At 47.4% G+C, this 22,500-nt stretch overlaps 1 protein-coding gene across 6 annotated transcripts in view; it reads left to right on the forward strand.

Annotated features, from left to right (window-relative positions):
- The window catches only part of myo5b (myosin VB), a 38,252-nt gene that overhangs the window by 3,195 nt on the left and 12,557 nt on the right, over positions 1–22,500 (forward strand). For 3 of the 6 annotated variants that reach the window (XM_084383948.1, XM_084383949.1, XM_084383951.1), the window contains exons 4-20: positions 9,453–9,563; positions 11,212–11,383; positions 11,502–11,646; positions 12,178–12,334; positions 13,099–13,242; positions 13,503–13,584; positions 13,904–14,011; positions 14,191–14,300; positions 14,415–14,680; positions 15,082–15,163; positions 15,258–15,398; positions 16,362–16,484; positions 16,801–16,884; positions 18,934–19,068; positions 19,146–19,243; positions 21,235–21,321; positions 22,360–22,471. In XM_084383948.1, coding sequence (XP_084240074.1) covers positions 9,453–9,563; positions 11,212–11,383; positions 11,502–11,646; positions 12,178–12,334; positions 13,099–13,242; positions 13,503–13,584; positions 13,904–14,011; positions 14,191–14,300; positions 14,415–14,680; positions 15,082–15,163; positions 15,258–15,398; positions 16,362–16,484; positions 16,801–16,884; positions 18,934–19,068; positions 19,146–19,243; positions 21,235–21,321; positions 22,360–22,471 — 2,157 coding nt within the window. Of the gene's footprint in view, positions 1–137; positions 853–9,452; positions 9,564–11,211; positions 11,384–11,501; positions 11,647–12,177; positions 12,335–13,098; positions 13,243–13,502; positions 13,585–13,903; positions 14,012–14,190; positions 14,301–14,414; positions 14,681–15,081; positions 15,164–15,257; positions 15,399–16,361; positions 16,485–16,800; positions 16,885–18,933; positions 19,069–19,145; positions 19,244–21,234; positions 21,322–22,359; positions 22,472–22,500 lie in introns of those variants that run through there. The other 3 variants (XM_084383950.1, XM_084383953.1, XM_084383952.1) reach the window with 3 other exon arrangements.

Below are 22,500 nucleotides of genomic sequence, written 5' to 3' on the forward strand. Positions count from 1 at the left end.
ATCACATTATGGAGGCAAATATTGTACTTTTTACTCCACTACATTTATTGATAACTCTAGTTACTAGTTACTTTACAGATTACATGCAGCATCAGAGCCAAAGTAAACGACAGACACACAGACGGACAAAGTGAGTATCAGCCCCGATGACCCGTCTGTCTGTAACATTAAAAGTCCCATGATGCTTTGCACCGTGATATTCTGCTCCACATTAATACAACATGGTTTGTATTAAACCTTTGAAACATCTCGTTAGTTACATGTAATCACTTCTGTGATCAGGTGATCTGATCAGAACCACCTGATCAGAACCACCTCGTGTCTCTGAGCAGCTGATGATGGAACCTGGTCTCCTCCGTGACTCATGACAGGACCCTCAGCTTTATCCGGGGACCGTCTGTGGGGTCCCGACCCTCGTGTTGACAACCTGTGGTGTGTGTTGCAGTGCCCTGATGATCCAGTTGGTGTGTGTGTGTGTGTGTGTGTGTGTGTACAGTAGATCACAGTGTCGTCAGGAAGTAGTTCCTGTGTGTTGTCGCTGGATTTACGGATCATTTTATCTCCGTCCGATCACTGAAACTCACACACACACACACACACACACACACCTGCCGGTACCGGGAGCCGCTCAGCACCGAGCACACTGATCGAACCTGCACCTGTCCGGACCGGAGACATGCGGACTGGGAGCTGTGCGCTGTTCACCTGCTGTACATGAAGAAACTTCCGGATTGAAGGATTTTAATGGACTCTTGATGGGAACAACGACCGGACCCGACCCGACCGTCGTAGTTTGTTGGTTCAGGAGGGAAGACGAGCCGGACCATGTCTGTGAACGAGTTGTACACAAAGGTGAGCCTTTACCTGGAAAACAGCCCGACGTCACGCTTTAACACGGACAGGTGTGTCGTCTACCTGAGTGTCTGATCAGCCGGTGTTTGAACTCCGTTCAGAACTCCATTTAACAAATCGTTATTTTAACAAACAGGCCTGTGTGTGTGTGTGTGTGTGTGTGTGTGTGTGTGTGTGTGTGTTTGTGATCCACCCTTTCTGTCCGACATGAGCCAAACTCCATGTTGTTTTAACGAAACTCTGAGAGCTGAGTCACCTGTTAATGTGTGCTCTGTCCTGTCCGGTACAACAGTGATACTGACCCAAAAGTTAAGTACTGTCACAACTATAACTGTGTGTTGGGTTGTATCCGAGCCGAATGAGTGACGAGACCGAGCAGAGCTCTTGTCTTGCATCGTGTGTAAGAGTTGGTGTCATAAGCGACGCTGCGCTTTAAAGTGACACATTTTTGAATGGAGTTCAACACGACAGTGAGCGGGCAGGTGCAGGAGCCGCGGTTCACCTGCGGATCAGGCTCGATGGGAGGAGCCTATCAGACCTGTTCATCTTAAAATCAGACTCATGAACAGTCAGACTTATTAACAATCAGGCTCAATAACAATCAAACTCATTAACAATCAGACACATTAATGCTACGTTCACACCGCAGTTACAAGTGACCTGAATCTGATTTTTTCGCTTATATGTGACCCATATCTGATTTGCTTTTGACAGTGTGAACAGCACAAGTCGCATTGAATCTGACATTTTCTAATCAGATTCAGGCCACATTTAAATGTGGTACTGAATCAGATACGTATCGGATTTTTTTGAATGCGACCGCAATCTGAACAGCCAGAGTGAGCTGTTCACACAGCAATCCGTAGACAGGCCGCATTTAAAGAGGTAATGTGAACAGCCAAACAAAAAATCGGATTTGAGCCATAAATCGGAATTGTGCATTAAGACCTGCAGTGTGAACGTAGCCTAACAATCAGACTCATTAACAATCAAACTCATTAACAATCAGACTCATTAACAATCAGACTCATTAACAATCAAACTTATTATCAGACTCATTAATAATCAGACTCATTAACAGTTAGACTCATTAACATCAGGCTCATTAACAGTCAGACTCATTATCAGACTCATTAACAATCAGGCTCATTAACAGTCAGACTCATTATCAAACTCATTAACAATCAGACTCATTAACAATCAGGCTCATTAACAGTCAGACTCATTATTAACAATCAGACTCATTATCAGGCTCATTAACAGACTTATTAACAATCAAACTCATTAACAATCAGACTCATTAACAATCAAACTCATTAACAATCAGACTCATTAACAATCAGGCTCATTAACAGTCAGGCTAATTAACAATCAGACTAATTAACAATGAGACTCATTAATAATCAGGCTCATTAACAATCAGACTCATTAACAGTCAGGCTCATTAACAGTCAGGCTCATTGACAGTCAGACTCATTAACAATCAGACTCATTAACAGTTAGACTCATTAACATCAGACTCATTAACAGTCAGACTCATTAACATCAGAATCATTAACAGTTAGACTCATTAACGTCAGACTCATTAACAATCAGGCTCATTAACAGTCAGACTTATTAACAATCAGACTCATTAACAGTTAGACTCATTAACATCAGACTCATTAACGTCAGACTCATTAACAATCAGGCTCATTAACAGTCAGACTTATTAACAGTCAGACTCATTATCAGACTCATTAACAGTTAGACTCATTAACATCAGAATCATTAACAGTTAGACTCATTAACGTCAGACTCATTAACAATCAGGCTCATTAACAGTCAGACTTATTAACAGTCAGACTCATTATCAGACTCATTAACAGTTAGACTCATTAACGTCAGAATCATTAACAGTTAGACTCATTAACAATCAGACTCATTAACAGTCAGACTCATTAACAGTCAGACTCATTATCAGACTCATTAACATCAGACTCATTAACAATCAGACTCATTAACAGTCAACACATCAGATACATCAGTACTTTGTTAAAGCTGCAGTGAGACACTACAGGTTGTTGTTGACGTCACAGTGATGTCACAGTGATGTCACAGTGATGTCATCAGACAGTGTGTTGCTGTATTCACAAGCTCCTCTGATGGTGCCACTTCCTGAGAACTCATGTCTTTGGTCACCATCACATGACGACAGGTCAGCCACTGATCACACTGATCACATCTATTGATCTGCTGCTGGTACCACAGGGGTTATGCTGTCAGCGGTTGGTTGATCAATTGGTTGGTTGATTGGTTGGTTGGTTATTTGGTTGGTTGGTTGGTTGGTTGGTTGTTTGGTTGTTTGGTCAATTGATTGGTTGATTGGTTGGTTGGTTGGTTGGTTGATTGGTTGGTTGGTTGGTCGGTCGGTCGGTCGGTCGGTCGGTCGGTTGGTTGGTCGGTTGATTGGTTGGTTGGTCGATTGGTCGGTTGGTTGGTTGGTTGGTCGGTTGGTTGGTCGGTTGATTGGTTGGTTGTTTGGTCGATTGATTGGTTGGTTGATTGGTTGGTTGGTTGGTTGATTGGTTGGTTGGTTGGTTGGTTGGTTGGTTTTGTGTTTTCTTATTGTCTTTAAGACAGCGGTGAGTGGCTGTTGGTCCATGGCGGAGGTATGCACTCTACTGAGTTCCATTCTAGTTTCACTAGTTTTTGAAACTTGTTGCTTCCTGTTTTATGTCGACTTATAATTATAAACTTGTTATTTTTGACACAAAATGATGAATCGAGGTGATAAACTCTCATTGATTGGTTGGTTGGTTGATTGATCATCAGCTGTCAGATGCTCTGTTCACACTGAGACGATCCTGGACCGGTTGGCCTCTCTCCTGACTGGTGTTGGTGGTTCTGATCGGATCACAGGTGCAGATAAATGTTTGTCTTTATTGAAATCACAGCTCATCAAACAGGAAACAACTGAAGTGACGCTTTGCTCAACACACTCCGATCAATCATTCCACCTCACATATTACTGCAGTTTTACAGAAACACTGATGATACGAAGTGTAACATGAAGTATTAATGTGATAATGTTAACATGTTCTGTTTAAAGGCTCAGTTCTGTCCACAGAGCCCGCTGGTGTTTGTTAAAAATCATTTTACACTTGTTAATCTGACTCCACTGTCTCAGACAGTTTGTGTGGAGGCGGAGCTCTGTAATCCCTCCTGCTGGACTCTGTAGTCCACATCATTAAGTCGGGCCACTTAAAGCCGCTACACCCGCTGTGAGGTGGAGTAATCCAGAGCTGCAGGCCGGCGGGGCCCGACCTGCTGCTCCATCTGTTGGTTCAGCTCCGACACTCAGCTGAGTCACCGTCAGACACTGGTGGGCCCCTGCAGACAGTCTCATGTGCTCATGGAACCAGGTCCAGGGCCCCACGGTCCAGGGCCCCACAGTACAGGGCCTCACGGTCCAGGGCCCCACGGTCCAGGGCCCCACAGTCCAGGGCCCCACAGTCAAGGGCCCCACAGTCCAGGGCCTCACGGTCTAGGGCCCCACAGTCCAGGGCCTCACAGTCCAGGGCCTCACGGTCTAGGGCCTCACAGTCCAGGGCCCCACAGATCATGTTTTTAAAAACTGATTCTTTATGATTGAAGATCGGCCCGAGCTGATCCTGATCAGATATTTATGATCTGTAATCGATGTCTTCACTTCACAGCTGCAGGTTCAGGACTGACTGCAGATCAGCTCTCTGACAGAATGAACAGGATGTTTGTGACAGATGACTTTTATTGATTATTTCAATCAGACGTCTTCAAAAGTCTTCAGCTCAGATAAAACAGAGAAACAGCAGATCGATCGAGAAGTGATCGATCAGCAGATGAAGTGACGATGACGAGTCGTGTTTTCATCTGTTCATGATCAAACATGTCGAGCTTCAACTGAACCGGAGTTTAAATCTTTGAGGCGGGTTTTGGGTCCGGCAGAGCAGGACTAGCCTGAAACACCACAGAGCCCCTGTGTGTGTGTGTGTGTGTGTGTGTGTGTGTGTGTGTGTGTGTGTGTGTGTGTGTGTGTGTGTGTGTGTGTGTGTAATCCATCTCTAATTACATCCAGTGCAGCAGGTTGACGGGTGGAAGAATCAGTCAGAAATGAAGTTAATGAATCTGCGACTGATTTCATGCTGAATCACAGGTTTTGGGTCAGATTGATGTTTTCTGTCTGAATCTCTTCGAGGCGTCAGTTTATAGAATGAAAGTAACTGTTGTCATGTATTATATGTGTTGGAGATACGTGTTTTCTTTGTTTAAATGAAGCTGGAACGCTTTAAGATTTAATTTAATCTGACTTTAATGTAGACGTTCACACACAGGAGGCCTGAGTCAGCAGAAATGTTCTGACCTGGTCCAGTTTCTCTCCTGTGTTTCTGACGGGAGAGCTGGTGGGAAAAACGCTTTGCCATCTTTAAAGTTTATTTAAGTTCCTTCATTGTTTTTCAACACAGAGAATTAGATCTTTTTCTCGTGAAAGAAATAGTTTTTACAGAAAAAGACTTTTCCTGCCGAGCTTTCTTTCTCAGCGTCACAAACTCAGAGAGAAGAACGTTTGAGAGGATCGACGGTTCACATGAAGACGAGAGCTTCCTCTCTGATACCTGTGAGCTTTAGTTTCCTCTGCTGTCGTCAGGTCAAAGTTCCTCGACAGGTACAGGTGGTGTTGTGGCTTCCTGTCGGACACACCCAGTGCTCCCCCCCCCTCCCCCCTCCCTCCTGAGGCTGATGTCATTGTGCTGACACGTCAGTGGGCGGAGCCTCACAGATTCCACCTGTGAACAGAAACCTGAGCAGACGGCTCGAGTGTCGTCCACTCACAGACTGAGTCACGTGACGTGCTGAGGTTTACATCCACCTCTTCAGCTGCACGCTCGTCTTTATTCTGAACCTGAAGAACAACTCGTCCTCGGCTGTTCTTCTTGTTTCCTCCTCTTCACCTCCACACACACAAACCCTCCCCCGACACGGCCATCGTCCAATCGCAGCGTGACAGAGAGTTTGGAGGGAGGCTTTCTTTTTCTTTTTTCAGTCTGAAGAAACCAGAACACAACAGAGCGAAGCAGAGTGAACTTTACTGTCTCTGAGGGAAACCACAGCTGCAGTCTGCTTCACATGAAGCACCGTAAAACTTAACGACATGTTGGGTTCAGGAGTTAAAGTGTGTTGTTGAGCTCGGACCACACGCCTCTGACTACCCCCCAGAGTCTCCTGATGTCAGAGGGTCGTATTCACAGCAGAGGAGATCTGAATCTGATCGATGGACACTTTAAATCCTTCAGTGCCCACGTATTTGTCTGATATTGACTTCAGGTGAAGCGATGAAGCTCAGCGTCAGTCCTCTGACAGCGTGTTGTACCTGCATGTTATCACACAGCGTCCATGTCACTCCGACACACGCTGAACACCTTTAATTAAAGTGCTTCAGTGTGTTTCAGGGAGACGCAGTTTGGTTCTGATGTAATGAGACACAGTGATGATGGAGAGTCTGATGCTGTAAGTCTGGATGTATGTTGGTCAGCCCCTCCCCCACTCAAAGTATGTGCCCTCAGGCGTGGGAGTCCTCCACCCCAACACCACCCCAACACCACCAGCACCCCCACCCCAACACCACCCCAACACCACCAGCACCCCCACCCCAACCCCAACACCACCCACAGGAGCATCATCACGGTGACGCAGTAAAAACACCAAAACTACATGTTATATTTCATCTCAAACAACTTCAAGATGTTTCAGAGCAACTTTTACCTTCTAGATATACATACGTGTGTGTGTCTGTGTGTGTGTGTGTGTGTGTGTGTGTGTGTGTGTGTGTGTGTGTTGGTCCGCGGCCTCATTCCTGGTTGTTTCCTGCTGAGAGGCTCCACATGCAGACGACATGCTGCGCAGCCATTGGTCAGTTTGTGTCTGTGTCCCAGATACACAGACGCTCCGCCGGCTTCTCTGATTGGCTGCAGAGATTCACCTCCTGTGTGAGGAGGCGTCTTCAAATGTCATGTTAACTACTGAACATCACAACTCTTCACACTGGAGAGCTGGAAGTTTAAGATAAGACAGATTTTTATTAATGCAGAAGGAAATTATGACTCAAAATAAGAGAATAAGAACAGAAACAGAGTCAGACAGTAACAGTAACAGTAACAGGAGTACGCTGACATCAGGGGCAACAACAGAACAGAAGAAATGAGATGAGTTCAGGAAAATAAAAAAACTACAATTAAAATAGAAAATGTTACATTGACACGTAATGAGCGGTGATATTGTAAAAGTTCTATTGTTTGTTGTGTTAATGTGCGTCTCTAACGATTTGTTGACTAATTGTTGTCAGTTGTTTCATCTAAATGACACAAAAACATCTGGAAACTAAAACTTGTTACAAACACGGTGAAACTCAAGTTATCAAGACAAAGTAATAAAACTTTACATGAAAGATCAGAGAGCTGATTCAGATCTGAAATAAAATATGATTATGAACATTTACCTGCTCAATATGAATCAGACAGCAGAGTGAGGAGGAGCAGAAGAAACAGAAGATAATACACTTTGATTATTCAGCAAGAAAGTTCAAAAGCAAATTGATTAAAATAATAAAAATAGCACATAGATAGAAGGACACTCAGCTACCGGCCACACAAACACGCCTGCTTATTTAAACCAGGATCCAGAGTGATTCACCAGAACGTCTCAAATCACAAAGACAGAGAACGTCCCGGATCGTCTCTTCATCTGATCTGCACCACGAGTTAATGAGGACGAGACTCGTCCTCCATGTTAGTGCTGACGAAGAGACGAAGAGACGGAGAGACGAAGAGACGGAGAGACGAAGAGACGAAGAGACGGAGAGACGGAGAGACGAAGAGACGGAGAGACGGAGAGACGAAGAGACGAAGAGACGGAGAGACGAGCCGGCTCAGTGACAGAAAACAGAAACACTTGAATTATTTAAAAATGTTCATTATTGATGAAAACAGCTGCAGATGATTCTGATGGTGAGATCAGAACCGACCCAGTCTGAGGACTCAGTTTGATTATTGCAAACTTTATTGATCCCAAACAGACAAACAGGAGAAGTGATTCACTGTCAGGTCCTCCAGACGCCCAGCCGACAGCAAGAAGCAGAACAACAACACACGTCTGTGAGTGTGTGTGTGTGTGTGTGTGTGTGTGTGTGTGTGTGTGTGTGTGTGTGTGTGTGTGTGTGTGTGTGCGTGAGTGTGTGTGTGTGTGTGTGTGTGTGTGTGTGTGAGTGTGAGTGTGTGTGTGTGTGTGCATGCGTGCGTGCGTGCGTGTTTCTTTTGTCCCTTTAATGCAAATCAGCTTCACTGAAACCAGCACGTCATTTGAATAAACACACTCACACACACACTTCTCTGTATTACCTGAGGTCACATGACCCGACCACTCGTTATGTAACTTCACACAGATTTACTGAAGCTAAATGTGACGACCCAGAACCAGACCCAGAACCAGAACCAGACCCAGAACCAGACCCAGAACCAGACCCAGACCCAGACCCAGAGCCAGAGCCAGACCCAGACCCAGAGCCAGACCCGGGACTGAGCAGCCTGGTGCTGTGAGGTCACTGTATTTAAATCTGGCTGCAGCGTGTTAATCTAAATCCCGCGTGCTGACTCGGCACTCTGTTTCTGTTCATCATTATTTATGTTGCTGACTCGGCGTTCACAGATAATCTGCTCCCAGCAGAGATGAACTGCAGAAGAAGAATCGTCCCGGCTCGTCGTCCTCACGCCTCCTCGTCCCGTCCCGTCCTGTCCTGACACGTGTTTGGTGTCTGAGGACGTTTGTTGGCTCATATTCACACACGTTTGTGTTTGTGTTGTTCGTTTCTGTCAAAGTCACACTGGTTCAGATTCAACCTGTCTGAGAGGAGCAGACCGATCACATCAGCTGCTGAGAGAAACACAAGAGTCGGGTTCACGTTCTGTTGAGTTCTGGCAGCTGTTGGTTGACACCTGGTGTTACAGCAGGATCTGATCCGGTACCTTATCTGAGCCGGTCCTTGTGTTGAGGAGCTCGATGGAAACTTTCTGAAGTCGTTTGTCTCTGTGTGAAACATCGTCAGGTCGTCCTGATGGTCTGATGACAGCAGATGTTTAAGTCTCTGTCAGCGTCCTGTCGGCTCATTTAAACAACAACATATTTAATGAGCTACAAACAAACATGTGTCTCGGTGTTATGATGCGTACAGATGACATCACGCTGACATCACGCTGTACAGATCTGGTGATGATGATGCTGATGATGATCATTCATTACTGTGAAGAGACAACAAACAGGTTGACCCAGGGTCTCATGCAGGAGGAAAGTAACTAACTACAGTTACTCAGTTACTATAGTTAAGTTCAGTTTTCAGGTTGTTTTACATCTCAGAGGGAAGTATTCTACTTTTTACTCCACTACATTCAGTCTGATGCTGCAAAGTAACTTGTAACTAAATGAATCAGATACATGAGGTGGAGCAGAAGACGTGAGGCCGTCAGTGCTTCACCAGCTGATCTGTCCTGAAGCTGCTGCTGCTCATTAATGTTGTGTTGTGTTTGTTTCAGTACACTCGGGTCTGGATCCCCGACCCCGACGATGTGTGGAAGGCTGCAGAGATCACCAGAGACTACAAGGAAGGAGAAGCTGCTCTCCACCTTAAACTGGAGGATGAGACGGTACTGACCCTCTGAGGACGCTCTGAATGAAGACGTGTCACAGCCAGTTTAAAGATAAATAGCATGAGACGGAAACAGTGACTCACACAGAGTGAACCCATCCATCCAGACAGCAACAGGAAGTCTACTGAAGTTAGCATGCTAACCAGCTAGCTGAGGTCACGGCTCCATCAGGCCATTTCATTAAACTACTACCATTGTCCCGGGACACGAGCGACAGAAGTGTGTCCGACTCCACAGCAGGGGGCGAGATGCACCGTGTCAGCTAGTTGCTACCGGACTTTCATCTGCTCGACCCATTACGTCACGTACAGAACAAGTTAGGAAGAGTAAACAACATGAACTGTCTCGTCGGTCAAAACGTGTGTTTCTTGTTGTAGCCCTCAACACCTTCAAACCTTCCTCGGCTTCTTCTTTTGTATTTCCCGGTTCCTGAAACACATTTATGCCACAAACGACTTCCGGGTCAAAGCCCGGCGGGGGGACTGATGTGCAGGCACGAGGCCTGAGCTGATATACAGTACAGTATATCAGCTGATGACATCAGTCCGGCTCTACATTCAAAACCACAGACGAGTAAATGAAGACGTGTGACTACTGCAAACCTATTCAGAGCAGGGGCGTTGTTCTGTGATCATAAACTGTCTGTGATGAAAAATAGACTCATTCATGAAATTTCATCTGGAATTTTACAGGGGGGCACAGCGCATGTTTACCGGGACACGTGCCCCTGATCCTGACATGATTTTTAGTCAATTGATCACATGACCTGGGAGTTATTGAGCTAACATGCTAATATTTACACATGAACATTTATAAAAAATAATAAAAATTAATAAAAATTATTTACAGACGTAAAATGTAAAAACAAGAGGTGTATCTCATGCAGCCAGTGTAGTTACATGATCCCACACTGATTTTGAGTCAATTGATCACATAACCTGGAAGCTATTGAGCTAACATGCTAATATTTACATGTAGAAATTAATAAAAATTAATAAAAAATAATTATGAATTATGAACAGATGTAAAACGTAAAAACAAGAGGCGTATCTCATGCAGCCAGCGTAGTTACATGATCCTGACCAGGGGCGTTGCTAGGCCTGCAGCTTTACAGGGGCACAGCCCCCCCCCCCCCAATGAATGTACATTGTCACTGGAGCTGTCAACTAATCCTAGACGCGTCAGTCACAGCGCAGGGGTACGGATATTGTTCTGTGATCATAAACTGTCTGTGATGAAAAATAGACTCATTCATGAAATTTCATCTGGAATTTTACAGGGGGGCACAGCGCATGTTAAAAGTGTCTGGCTACGCCCCTGATTCAGAGGACATTATTGGTATTAATCTGTATTGACTGCGTGTTGACTGTGTGTTGACTGTGTGTTGACTGCGTATTGACTGCGTATTGACTGCGTATTGACTGTGTATTGACTGTGTATTGACTGTGTGTTGACTGTGTGTTGACTGCGTATTGATTGTGTATTGACTGTGTGTTGACTGTGTATTGACTGTGTATTGACTGCGTATTGACTGCGTGTTGACTGTGTATTGACTGTGTGTGTTGACTGTGTATTGACTGTGTGTTGACAGTGTATTGACTGCGTATTGATTGTGTGTTGACTGTGTATCGTGTGTTGCCTCCAGCCTCTGGAGTACCCCGTGGGTCCGAAGAGTAACCCTCTTCCCTTCCTGCGTAACCCCGACATCCTGGTCGGGGAGAACGACCTCACTGCTCTCAGTTACCTGCACGAACCTGCCGTCCTGCACAACCTGCGAGTTCGCTTCCTGGAGTCCAACCACATCTACACCTACTGCGGTCAGTCGCTCACGTGACCGGCTGCTCCCTCTTTATGATTACTGATACGCTGCAGTGTCTATAAACTGTTTACTGTGTGTGTGTGTGTGTGTGTGTGTGTGTGTGTGTGTGTGTGCAGGGATCGTGCTGGTGGCCATCAACCCGTACGAGCAGCTGCAGATCTATGGAGAGGAGGTCATTAACGCCTACACCGGGCAGAACATGGGTGACATGGACCCTCACATCTTCGCTGTGGCTGAAGAGGCGTACAAACAGATGGCCAGGTCCGGTCTCATGTTGATCCGATCAGATGGTCCGGTCTCATATTGATCTGGTCTCATCGTGTTATGTTGTCTATAAAAATGCTTGTATATGAGCATCAGCCCCAAACATGGAGGATCAGCGGGGCTCTACCTGAGCTCTCCTGTGTTTGTGTTGTTAATCAGGGTGTTAATCATCAGAATCATGAGATATTTGCTGATTTCACAACGTCTGTCACGATAAGCTTCAGGGCTGTCTTCTGATAATGAGACCAAATCTGCTGCATCATAAATATACATACAGTAACTTGAATCAGTTTCAGTGATGGTCTGAGGCCTGGTGTCCACAGAGTGTCACAATCAGAATCAGAATCAGAATCAGAAATGCTTCATTGATCCCTGAGGGGAAATTACTTGTGTTACAGCTGCTCCATTCAAAAGTCTTAGAAAATATCCAGAAAAATAAAAACTATATATAAGCAAGAATTATAAAAATGTGTGTGTGTGTGTGTGTGTGTGTGTGTGTTTGTGCGTGTGTGTGTGTGTGTGTTGCAGAGATGAGAGGAATCAGTCCATCATCGTGAGTGGAGAGTCCGGAGCAGGGAAGACGGTCTCTGCGAAGTACGCCATGCGTTTCTTTGCCACCGTCGGCGGCTCGGCCAACGACACGAACGTGGAGGAGAAGGTCCTCGCCTCCAGTCCCATCATGGAGGTGAGCGTCTGAGGCTGCCGTGATGACTTCCTGTTTGATTCAAACTATAAAAACTTTACGCTTGTTCAGGTTCATCAAGGAATTAAAGGAGCAGTTCAACATTTTGTGGAAGTTTGTCTGTGTGCTAAATCTGAATCTACAGCCAGCAGCTCCTTAGCTTAGCTTAGCTTAGCTTAGCTTAGCATAAAGACTGGAAACAGGGGGGAACAGCTAGCCTGGCTCCATCCAAAGGAAGTGAAATCCACGGGCCCGCTCATCTTCATCTCTGATCCGGTTTGCTTTGTCCGAACAAAAACTTGAGCGTAGAAACGACGTGTTGTGATGCTACAGACTGTTTCCTGTCAGGGATCTCTAACTTCCTGGAATCTCAACTGGTTGCCTGGCAACATCTGAGAGGCAGGAAGTACTCCAGCAGATAATGACCCGTAACTACTTGTGTTTATGATCCCAGTCACGTGTTAAATCAAGTCATCCAGCTGTATGTTGCCTTCGTACGTTTGAACTGAAACAGGAAGTGGTTTTCTTGTTCTGCAAATCTAAGTTCATTTCTTCTCTTCTCTGCGCGTTAACATGTTTAATGTTCTGTCGATTGTTAACACAAAGACAGATGTTGTTTCACTGCCTTCCTCCTGTGGATCAGACAGTAACTCATGAAACATGAGCTCACACAGATTCTGTTGATCTTCGTCTCACTCGCCTCAAACACGACGCCGACACGCTGACGTGTTGATGATGCTGACGACACTGAGCCGTCTGTCCAACAGGCCATCGGAAACGCAAAGACGACTCGCAACGACAACAGCAGTCGCTTTGGAAAGTACATCCAGATCGGTTTCAGCCGGCGGTACCACATCATCGGAGCCAACATGAGGACGTACCTGCTGGAGAAGTCCCGGGTGGTTTTTCAGGTGGGCTGGACTCAGTATACAGTATAAAGTACACAGTAACAGTATAAAGTACGCAGTAACAGTACACAGTACGCAGTAACAGTACACAGTACACAGTAACAGTATAAAGTACACAGTAACAGTATAAAGTAGGCAGTAACAGTATAAAGTACACAGTACACAGTATAAAGTACACAGTAACAGTATAAAGTACACAGTACGGGGACGTCCTGCTTGTCTCTTTGTACAAAGTGTTTGAGCTGTTGGTTTTTGTCCTTCAGGCGGAGGACGAGAGGAACTATCACATCTTCTACCAGCTGTGTGCTTCGGCCAGTTTACCAGAGTTCAGAGAGCTCGGCCTCAGTGAGTCCACCTGTCTGTCTGTCTGTCTGTCTGTCTGTCTGTCCACCTGTCTGTCCTCAGGTACCTGCTCCACCCTCACACTTACTGTAGAGACGCCTCCAGCCCTTAATGTCCCCTCAGTTGTTCCCTGTGGTCTCAGATGTGATTTCTATTATCAGTATTTTAAAGGTCTCTGCTCGCCTGAGGGCTGACTGATCTGATCTGAGAGCAGCTGTTCAGACTGGATATTGATAATGTGATCGACAATCTGATTAATCCCTTCAGTGAGATGATATTTCTGTGCTGACAAACACTTGTTCTGGTCTTTTTTGTCCCTCAGCCAGCGCAGAAGATTTCACCTTCACGTCTCTGGGTGAGAACATCTTCATCGAGGGAGTGAACGATGCTGATGACTTCATAAAGACCAGACAGGCCTTCACGCTGCTGGGTGAGCACCAGTCATTCATACGTCATCACCGAGGAGACGGACTCACCTCACTGCATCCCGAACGCTGTCCGCTCCGAGAGAACACAGAACCAGCCAGAACAGGACCGCCAGAAGAAAACTCTGTTAATATGTGTGTGTGTGTGTGTGTGTGTGTGTGTGTGTGTGTGTGTGTGTGTCAGGTATAAAGGAGAGCAGTCAGAGCAGCATTTTTAAGGTCATCGCCTCCATCCTTCACCTGGGCAACATCGAGATCTGCTCGGAGCGAGACGGAGAGTCCTGTCACATCTCGGTACGTCACCATGGTTACTAACTGATGATGATGATGATGTTGAGCAGGTGTGTGTCCGTCCTCTAACAGGTGAAGCTGTGTGTGTGTGTGTGTGTGTGTGTGTGTGTGTTGCAGAGGGACGACGTCCACCTGCAGCACTTCTGCCGGCTGCTGGGGGTGGAGCAGCAGCAGATGGAGCACTGGCTCTGTCACAGGAAGTTGGCCACCACGTCCGAGACGTACGTGAAGAACATGTCCAGCAAACAGGCGAGCAACGCCCGCGACGCGCTCGCCAAACACATCTATGCACACATGTTCGACTGGATCGTGGAGCACATCAACATGTCTCTGCAGACGTCGTCCAAACAGCACTCGTTCATCGGAGTCCTGGACATCTATGGGTAAGACGGAGACATTTCATCTGCCCAGGATCTGAGACATCCTGTAATCTGACCTGAGAACATCTGATCTGACCTGAGAACAGCTGATCTGACCTCAGAACAGCTGATCTAACCTGAGTACAGCTGATCTGACCTCAGAACAGCTGATCTGACCTGAGTACAGCTGATCTGACCTGAGAACAGCTGATCTGACCGTTAGCCTGCAGCTGTAACAGGAAGACGATCAGCTGACTGGCTGCAGGGTCACATTGTTGGATCTCAGCTCCTGGTTGTGGGGTTCTTGTTAAAGTTCTGGTATGATGATTTAAACCCGGTTCCTGTGTCCTCTGTCTGAACCTGGTTCTTGGTGTCCAGGTCTGTTTTCCTGTTGAACTCACTCTCGTCTGTTTGATCGTCTGCAGGTTCGAGACGTTCGAGGTGAACAGTTTTGAGCAGTTCTGCATCAACTACGCCAACGAGAAGCTTCAGCAGCAGTTCAACTCTGTGAGCGCCTTCTGTCCGTAGACGACCCGAAGCTGATCTGATGTGTTCACGGTGAATGTCGCACGTTAACGAGCCGGTCGTTGTGTCTCTGCAGCACGTGTTTAAGTTGGAGCAGGAGGAGTACATGAAGGAGCAGATCCCCTGGACGCTCATAGACTTCTACGACAACCAGCCCTGCATCGACCTGATCGAGGCTCGACTCGGCATCCTCGACCTGCTCGATGAGGAGTGTAAGGTGAGAAGGGATATCTGACGTGACACGTGGTGGAAGTAGAGGTGACGCTGTTTAAAGGAACGTGCTGTTGAGAAAACGTACTCGTGTTGATTGATCAATGAAGATAACGCAGAAGAATACAGACACATAAATACAGAAGAGAGAATGAATAAAGTCCAATAAGAATCAAGAGATACAAGAATACAATAAGTACAATTGTGACTCATGATTAGTGTGAATGATCATTTCTGTATCTCAGGTCATTTCTCACATCACAGCCTGTCTGCTCCAGTGATGATGTCTCTGACCCAGTTTGGAGGAGCCGCCGCTGCAATAACAATAAAATAACCAGATTCTGATCCGTCCCAAACAAACACGTCTTCTTTGATGTGGAGGAACAGATCTGTGGGTCGGACCGTCTCTGCAGCTCTGTGGACGCTGTGGTTTTGTAATTTCAGTTGTTTTGTGATAAATCGTGCAGCTTTAATAAACATAAATAATAAATAAATAAACTGTTGTTGTTGAGTTTATCACAAAACAACAGATTACATAAACTCTTCATACGTTTTATGTGTAAAAATCTAAATACTCGAGTATCAGTATCTCACAAATGTACTCAGTTACTCTCCAGCACTGTACCGAGTGCAGCTGGGTGCAGCTGGGTGCAGCTGAGTGCAGCTGGGTGCAGCTGAGTGCAGCTGGGTGCAGCTGGGTGCAGCTGGGTGCAGCTGAGTGCAGCTGGGTGCAGCTGGGTGCAGCTGAGTGCAGCTGGGTGCAGCTGAGTGCAGCTGGGTGCAGCTGAGTGCAGCTGGGTGCAGCTGGGTGCAGCTGGGTGCAGCTCACATCACAGCTGCTCATGAATTCATCCTCTGGGTCTGTGAAGTTACTGAGGATGTGCAGCAGCTGGTGTTCAGAGCGCAGGTAGCCTCAATACAAGTTTAATGTCCTCCTCCACTTGTTATATAATCTGCTTCCTTGTTTCAGGTGCCAAAGGGAACGGATCAGAACTGGGCCCAGAAGCTCTACAAGCAGCACTCGAGCAGCGCTCACTTCCAGAAACCTCGTATGTCCAACGTCTCCTTCATCATCATACACTTCGCCGACAAGGTGAGCGGACGATTGAACAGGTTAACATGTCCACAGACACGTAACCACAGCACGCAGGTGAGGACGAGGACAGACGGATTAAAGACGGAGCGTCTCATGTCCTCGGGCTGTCCGTCCAGCACAGTGTGTCTCACGTCCGTCCAGCACAGTGTGTCTCACGTCCGTCCAGCACAGTGTGTCGGTTCAACACAAAGGAGCTTCAGTGTCTCTGTTGTGATGTCATGCCTCTGTTGTGATGTCATGCCTCTGTTGTGATGTCATGCCTCTGTTGTGATGTCATGTGTTGTCTTTAATGAATGAGCTGATGTGTCCACAGGTGGAGTATCAGTGTGAAGGCTTCCTGGAGAAGAACCGAGACACCGTCTATGAGGAGCAGATCAACATCCTGAAAGCCAGCCAGGTAAGAACCACAGAAACAGAATCCCAGAACCAGAACCATAGTAACCAGAACCGAATAACCACCGAAACCACATTGAACCAGAACCAAAGAACCACAGAAGCAGAGCCACAGAACCAGAACCACAAAAACCAGATCCACACGTCTGAGTCTGTGTTTTAAACTTTTATATGTTTTTTTTATTTTGGAGATTCTCCTGAATCAATTAGAGGAGAGGACACACATCAGGATCTGTTGGACTGGTCTGTTCCGGTCTGTTCCGGTCTGTTCTGGTCTTGGAGCTGGTCTGTTCCGGTCTGTTCTGGTCTTGGAGCTGGTCTGTTCTGGTCTGTTCCAGTCTGTTCCGTTCTGTTCCGGTCTGTTCCGGTCTGTTCCGGTCTGTTCTGGTCTGTTCCGGTCTGTTCTGGTCTGTTCTGGTCTGTTCTGTTCCGGTGTGTTCCGGTCTGTTCCGGTCTGTTCTGGTCTGTTCCGGTCTGTTATGGTCTGTTCTGGTCTGTTCTGTTCCGGTCTGTTCCGGTCTGTTCCGGTCTGTTCTGGTCTGTTCCGGTCTGTTATGGTCTGTTCCAGTCTGTTCTGTTCCGTTCTGTTCTGGTCTGTTCTGGTCTTGGAGCTGGTCTGTTCCAGTCTGTTCCAGTCTGTTCCGTTCTGTTCCGGTCTGTTCCGGTCTGTTCCGGTCTGTTCTGGTCTGTTCCGGTCTGTTCTGGTCTGTTCTGGTTTGTTCTGTTCCGGTCTGTTCCGGTCTGTTCTGGTCTGTTCCGGTCTGTTATGGTCTGTTCCAGTCTGTTCTGTTCCGTTCTGTTCTGGTCTGTTCTGGTCTGTTCTGTTCCGGTCTGTTCTGGTCTGTTCTGGTCTGTTCTGGTCTGTTCCAGTCTGTTCTGGTCTGTTCTGGTCTGTTCCGGTCTGTTCCAGTCTGGTCCGGTCTGTTCTGGTCTGGGTGAAATAAACTAAAGTGTCCCTGGTCTCACATTAAAGGATAACTACCGTTTTTTACAACCTGGACCTTATTTCTATCATAAAATATGATCATGTACTCACCCAGATAACTTTGGTGTCATTTGAAGTCGTTCGGATGAAATTAGATCCGGTGTAGCGCCGATATATCCATATAATGCGAGTGACGGGGCAGCGACACACAGCCTCTATGAGCATTATCTGCCACGAAACTAGTTCATTTCACCAATATTTTGTCATGATACGCTCGTGCTATTCCCCTCTGAGTCCGGGCTCGTCTGTTGTCAACATCCGGGGTCAAACTAGCAGCAGCAGCTACAGGTAAACAAGCCGCGCTGTCGCGCCGCTCAGAGACGACATCTTCCAGGTCAGAGGTAGTAGATCAGCCTACAGACCCCGGATGTTGACAACAGACGAGCCCGGACTCAGAGGGGAATAGCACGAGCGTATCATGACAAAATATTAGTGAAATGAACTAGTTTCGTGGCAGATAATGCTCATAGAGGCTGTGTGTCGCTGCCCCGTCACTCGCATTATATGGATATATCGGAGCTACACTGGATCTAATTTCGTCCGAACGACGCCAAATGACACCAAAGTTATCTGGGTGAGTACATGATCATATTTTATGATAGAAATAAGGTCCAGGTTGTAAAAAACGGAAGTTATCCTTTAATGTGCCTCCCCTGCGTTGTGAGACCTCCTCCTTCTTCCTCTGCAGTCTGACAGGAAACCAGTCAGGCGTGCTGTCTGCTGGAGGGTTAATGGGACCAACTGGGACGAGGCTTTTGTCCGTGTTCACTCATGTGAGGCTGGTCCAGGGTCAGAGGTCACGTGGTGAAGGCCTGTGTGTACTGAGCTTCACTGTGTTCATGTGACAACAGTTCAGTGTGTCAGCATCAAACTGTTCAGTGTTTCTCAGGACACGGGTGTTTTAGACCTCACTGTGGTGGTTCTGGTTCTGAAGCTGGTGGTCGTGTCCACAGCTCAGCTGAGCTGCCGTACTGGACTGCTGTGTTTCTGTTGTTATGAAGGTACATGTGATTATCATGTGATCGATGAGGTCAGACTGAGTCAACATGGCCGCCTGTTTCCCCTCAGTTCCAGCTGGTCGCAGATCTGTTTCACGACAAGAACGACGTCTCCTCCTCGAAGTCGTCCAGAGTGAACGTCCGAGCAGCCAAGTCGACTCCCAAAGCTCCCAACAGAGAGCACAGGAAGACGGTGGGACACCAGGTGAGCCCCACGCCGCCCCCTGCAGGACCCTGAGTGTCCACGCTCAGGTTGATCTCATGTTTCTCTTCCTGTTTCAGTTCCGGTCTTCTCTTCACCTGCTCATGGAGACTCTGAACGCCACCACCCCTCATTATGTTCGCTGCATCAAACCCAACGATGACAAGGAGGCCTTCTCGTGAGTCACCTCACCTCCTCACCTGCACCTGACAGCATCACCTCATGTCACTCACATCTGTTAGGGTCAATACAGATTATTGCTACACTCCCCTCAGGTTCTGTTCTGATGTACAGTTTTGAGGTTCTTGCTGCAATATTTTCATTTTCTGCTCCTCAACACTTCAGTTATTTGATAACTTTAGTTACAGTTACTTTGTTTTGCAGATTATTCAGTGCTGATCAGCTGTTACTGGTGACATCTGCTTTTTTAAATTCATTTATTTTTTTGTCAATCAGACAGAAAACACAGATACCGACCCGATAATCAATCAGACGGATTATCAGTTCACTCCTGTAATCAAACACCCAGTGATGAAGGTAAAACAGTTACTGTAGATGGTCAGCAGGTGGAGCTGCAGCACCGAGTGTGATGTCACCTCCTGATGACATCATCATGTCCATCCTGAATAAACGTCCATAAATCCACTTTTAACTGTTCTTCAGTATCACAGTAATCTATTACACTGTGACGAGTACATGCTGATAAACAGCTGAAGGAGCTGTAACAGGCTCTTCTTCTCCGGATGGATTTAATTGTTTCTGTCGTCTGATTGGTTGTTATGTTGGTGTTAGCATGTTAGCATGTTAGCAGAGCAGGTCATGTTCCCTGACAGTCGTGTCTGAAGATGACTGAGTGAGATCAGTCTGCACAGAGCTGCAGTTTGTAGTCTGGTGAATAGACAACATGAAGATGTTGAGGAGCTGCAGGCCGGCCGCTCGCCTGCAGGCCGGCCGCTCGCCTGCAGGCTGTTTACACGTGACTCATTAACTGTGTTTACAAAGTGGCTCCGCCCACTCTGACAGAAATATAACAGAAGAAGAAGAAGTTTATTTTGCTACATTATAGAGAATATTCAGTTTATTCACTTCAGCTTCAGCTTTATTGTGATTGTTAGTAGAATATTAGTTTCCATGTGACGGCAGCTTCGCTCAGATAAACACTGACATGTTTTCACTCCTGCTGCCAAATGAAATGAGGCTCAGTCACATGTTTCCTATCAGTGGGCTGCTCACAGCTGCCAGTCTGAGGCAGGCAGTCTGAGGCAGGCGGTCAGTCTGAGGCAGGCAGTCTGAGGCAGGCAGTCAGTCTGAGGCAGGCGGTCAGTCTGAGGCAGGCGGTCAGTCTGAGGCAGGCAGTCTGAGGCAGGCGGTCAGTCTGAGGCAGGCGGTCAGTCTGAGGCAGTCAGTCAGTCTGAGGCAGGCGGTCAGTCTGAGGCAGGCGGTCAGTCTGAGGCAGTCAGTCAGTCTGAGGCAGGCGGTCAGTCTGAGGCAGTCAGTCAGTCTGAGGCAGTCAGTCAGTCTGAGGCAGGCGGTCAGTCTGAGGCAGTCAGTCAGTCTGAGGCAGGCGGTCAGTCTGAGGCAGTCAGTCTGAGGCAGGCAGTCTGAGGCAGTCAGTCTGAGGCAGGCAGTCAGTCTGAGGCAGGCAGTCAGTCTGAGGCAGGCGGTCAGTCTGAGGCAGGCAGTCTGAGGCAGTCAGTCTGAGGCAGGCAGTCAGTCTGAGGCAGGCGGTCAGTCTGAGGCAGGCAGTCTGAGGCAGGCAGGCAGTCTGAGGCAGTCAGTCTGAGGCAGGCGGTCAGTCTGAGGCAGGCAGTCTGAGGCAGGCGGTCAGTCTGAGGCAGGCAGTCTGAGGCAGTCAGTCTGAGGCAGGCGGTCAGTCTGAGGCAGGCAGTCTGAGGCAGGCGGTCAGTCTGAGGCAGGCAGTCTGAGGCAGGCAGTCAGTCTGAGGCAGGCGGTCAGTCTGAGGCAGGCAGTCTGAGGCAGGCAGTCAGTCTGAGGCGGTCAGTCTGAGGCAGGCGGTCAGTCTGAGCAGCCGCTCACACGTCTTTGTGTCGTGTGTGCGATGCCGCAGCAGCAGCAGCAGCAGAAGAAGAAGAGGTAGAAGTTTGGGTGTGGAGCTGAACTTTGTTTTAAACATGATGAAGATGATCTGAAGTGTTTCTGTCGCTGCAGGTTCGACTCGAGCCGAGCGGTGCAGCAGCTCCGAGCCTGCGGAGTCCTGGAGACCATCCGGATCAGTGCCGCCGGGTACCCGTCCAGGTGAGTCCTCCTCCTCCCCTCCCCCTCCTCTCTCCTCCTCCTCCTCTTCCTCTCCTCTCTCATCTTCCTCCTCCTCCTCCTCTTCCTCCTCCTCCTCCTCCTCCTCTTCCTCCTCCTCCTCCTCCTCTCCAGAGGCTGTTCTCAGGTCTGTCCCACAGGTCATGTCTTTCCTCTGACTGAGGCTGTTTGTCCAGAGAGGCAGTGACGTGTCTCCTCGAGGCCTGACGGAGGACAGAGAGTCTCTCCTCCATGAAATCTAATAATGTGGTTCAGCAGAGAAACAAGCCTGCGCTGTGAGCAGGAGGCTGAAGCAGCAGCAGGGAGAGTTTGCTCGATAAGACAGTCTTCGTCCTAACAAACCTTTAATTCTGTGATGTCTGAACGCGTCTTTAAAGGAAATGACACAAGACAGGAAGTGGAGGTGCCGAGCTCACTGCTGACCTCTGCTGGTTTTTCAGAAAACACTGAAATGGAGCCGACTGTGTGAGAACTCCGACTTTAATCTCAGAAATCTGTCAGAACTTAAAGTGGTCCAGTGCCCCTCCTCAGTCGTGTCAGAGTCCACAGTCACACTGTTTTCTTGTTTCTGTTGTTGCTTCATTTTCGCCTTTATTCTGAAAAAGACAATATTCTGACTGAGCTGTATCGACGGGAAAAACAAATCTGAATATTCAGCTAATACTCCGGTTTACATGCAGCTGCAGAGCCTCTCCTCTGTGCAGCAGCTCCACCTCCACTGTCGTCTGGTTTGTTCAACACAGAGCTGAACGCTGTGTCGCAGCTGAGGCTCATTCTGACTGAGCCTGAAACAACAATATTACCAACATGTCCCACATCTTAATCTGACATTCAGAATATGGTCTAATTAGGAGTATCCAACCAGAACATGCTGTGAACTGGACCTGCAGTAGATTCTGAATCATCATATTAAGAATAATAGTAGAAAATGAGCAGCGTGCATGTGAACGTAGTCAGTGTGACCTCCTGCGAATGACCTCGTGTACAAACTGCAGTCAAACGCTGTCGTGTTGTTTGCAGGTGGACGTACCCAGATTTCTTCAGCAGGTATCGAGTGCTGCTGAAGAAGTCGGACATGATGTCAGCAGACAAGAAGCTGGTGTGTAAGAACCTGCTGGAGACTCTGATCAAGGTGACACAACTTTATTCACACAGCTGCCA

Source organism: Pagrus pagrus (assembly GCF_965226575.1).
Source record: "Pagrus pagrus genome assembly, chromosome: 19".
Lineage (NCBI taxonomy): Eukaryota > Metazoa > Chordata > Actinopteri > Spariformes > Sparidae > Pagrus > Pagrus pagrus.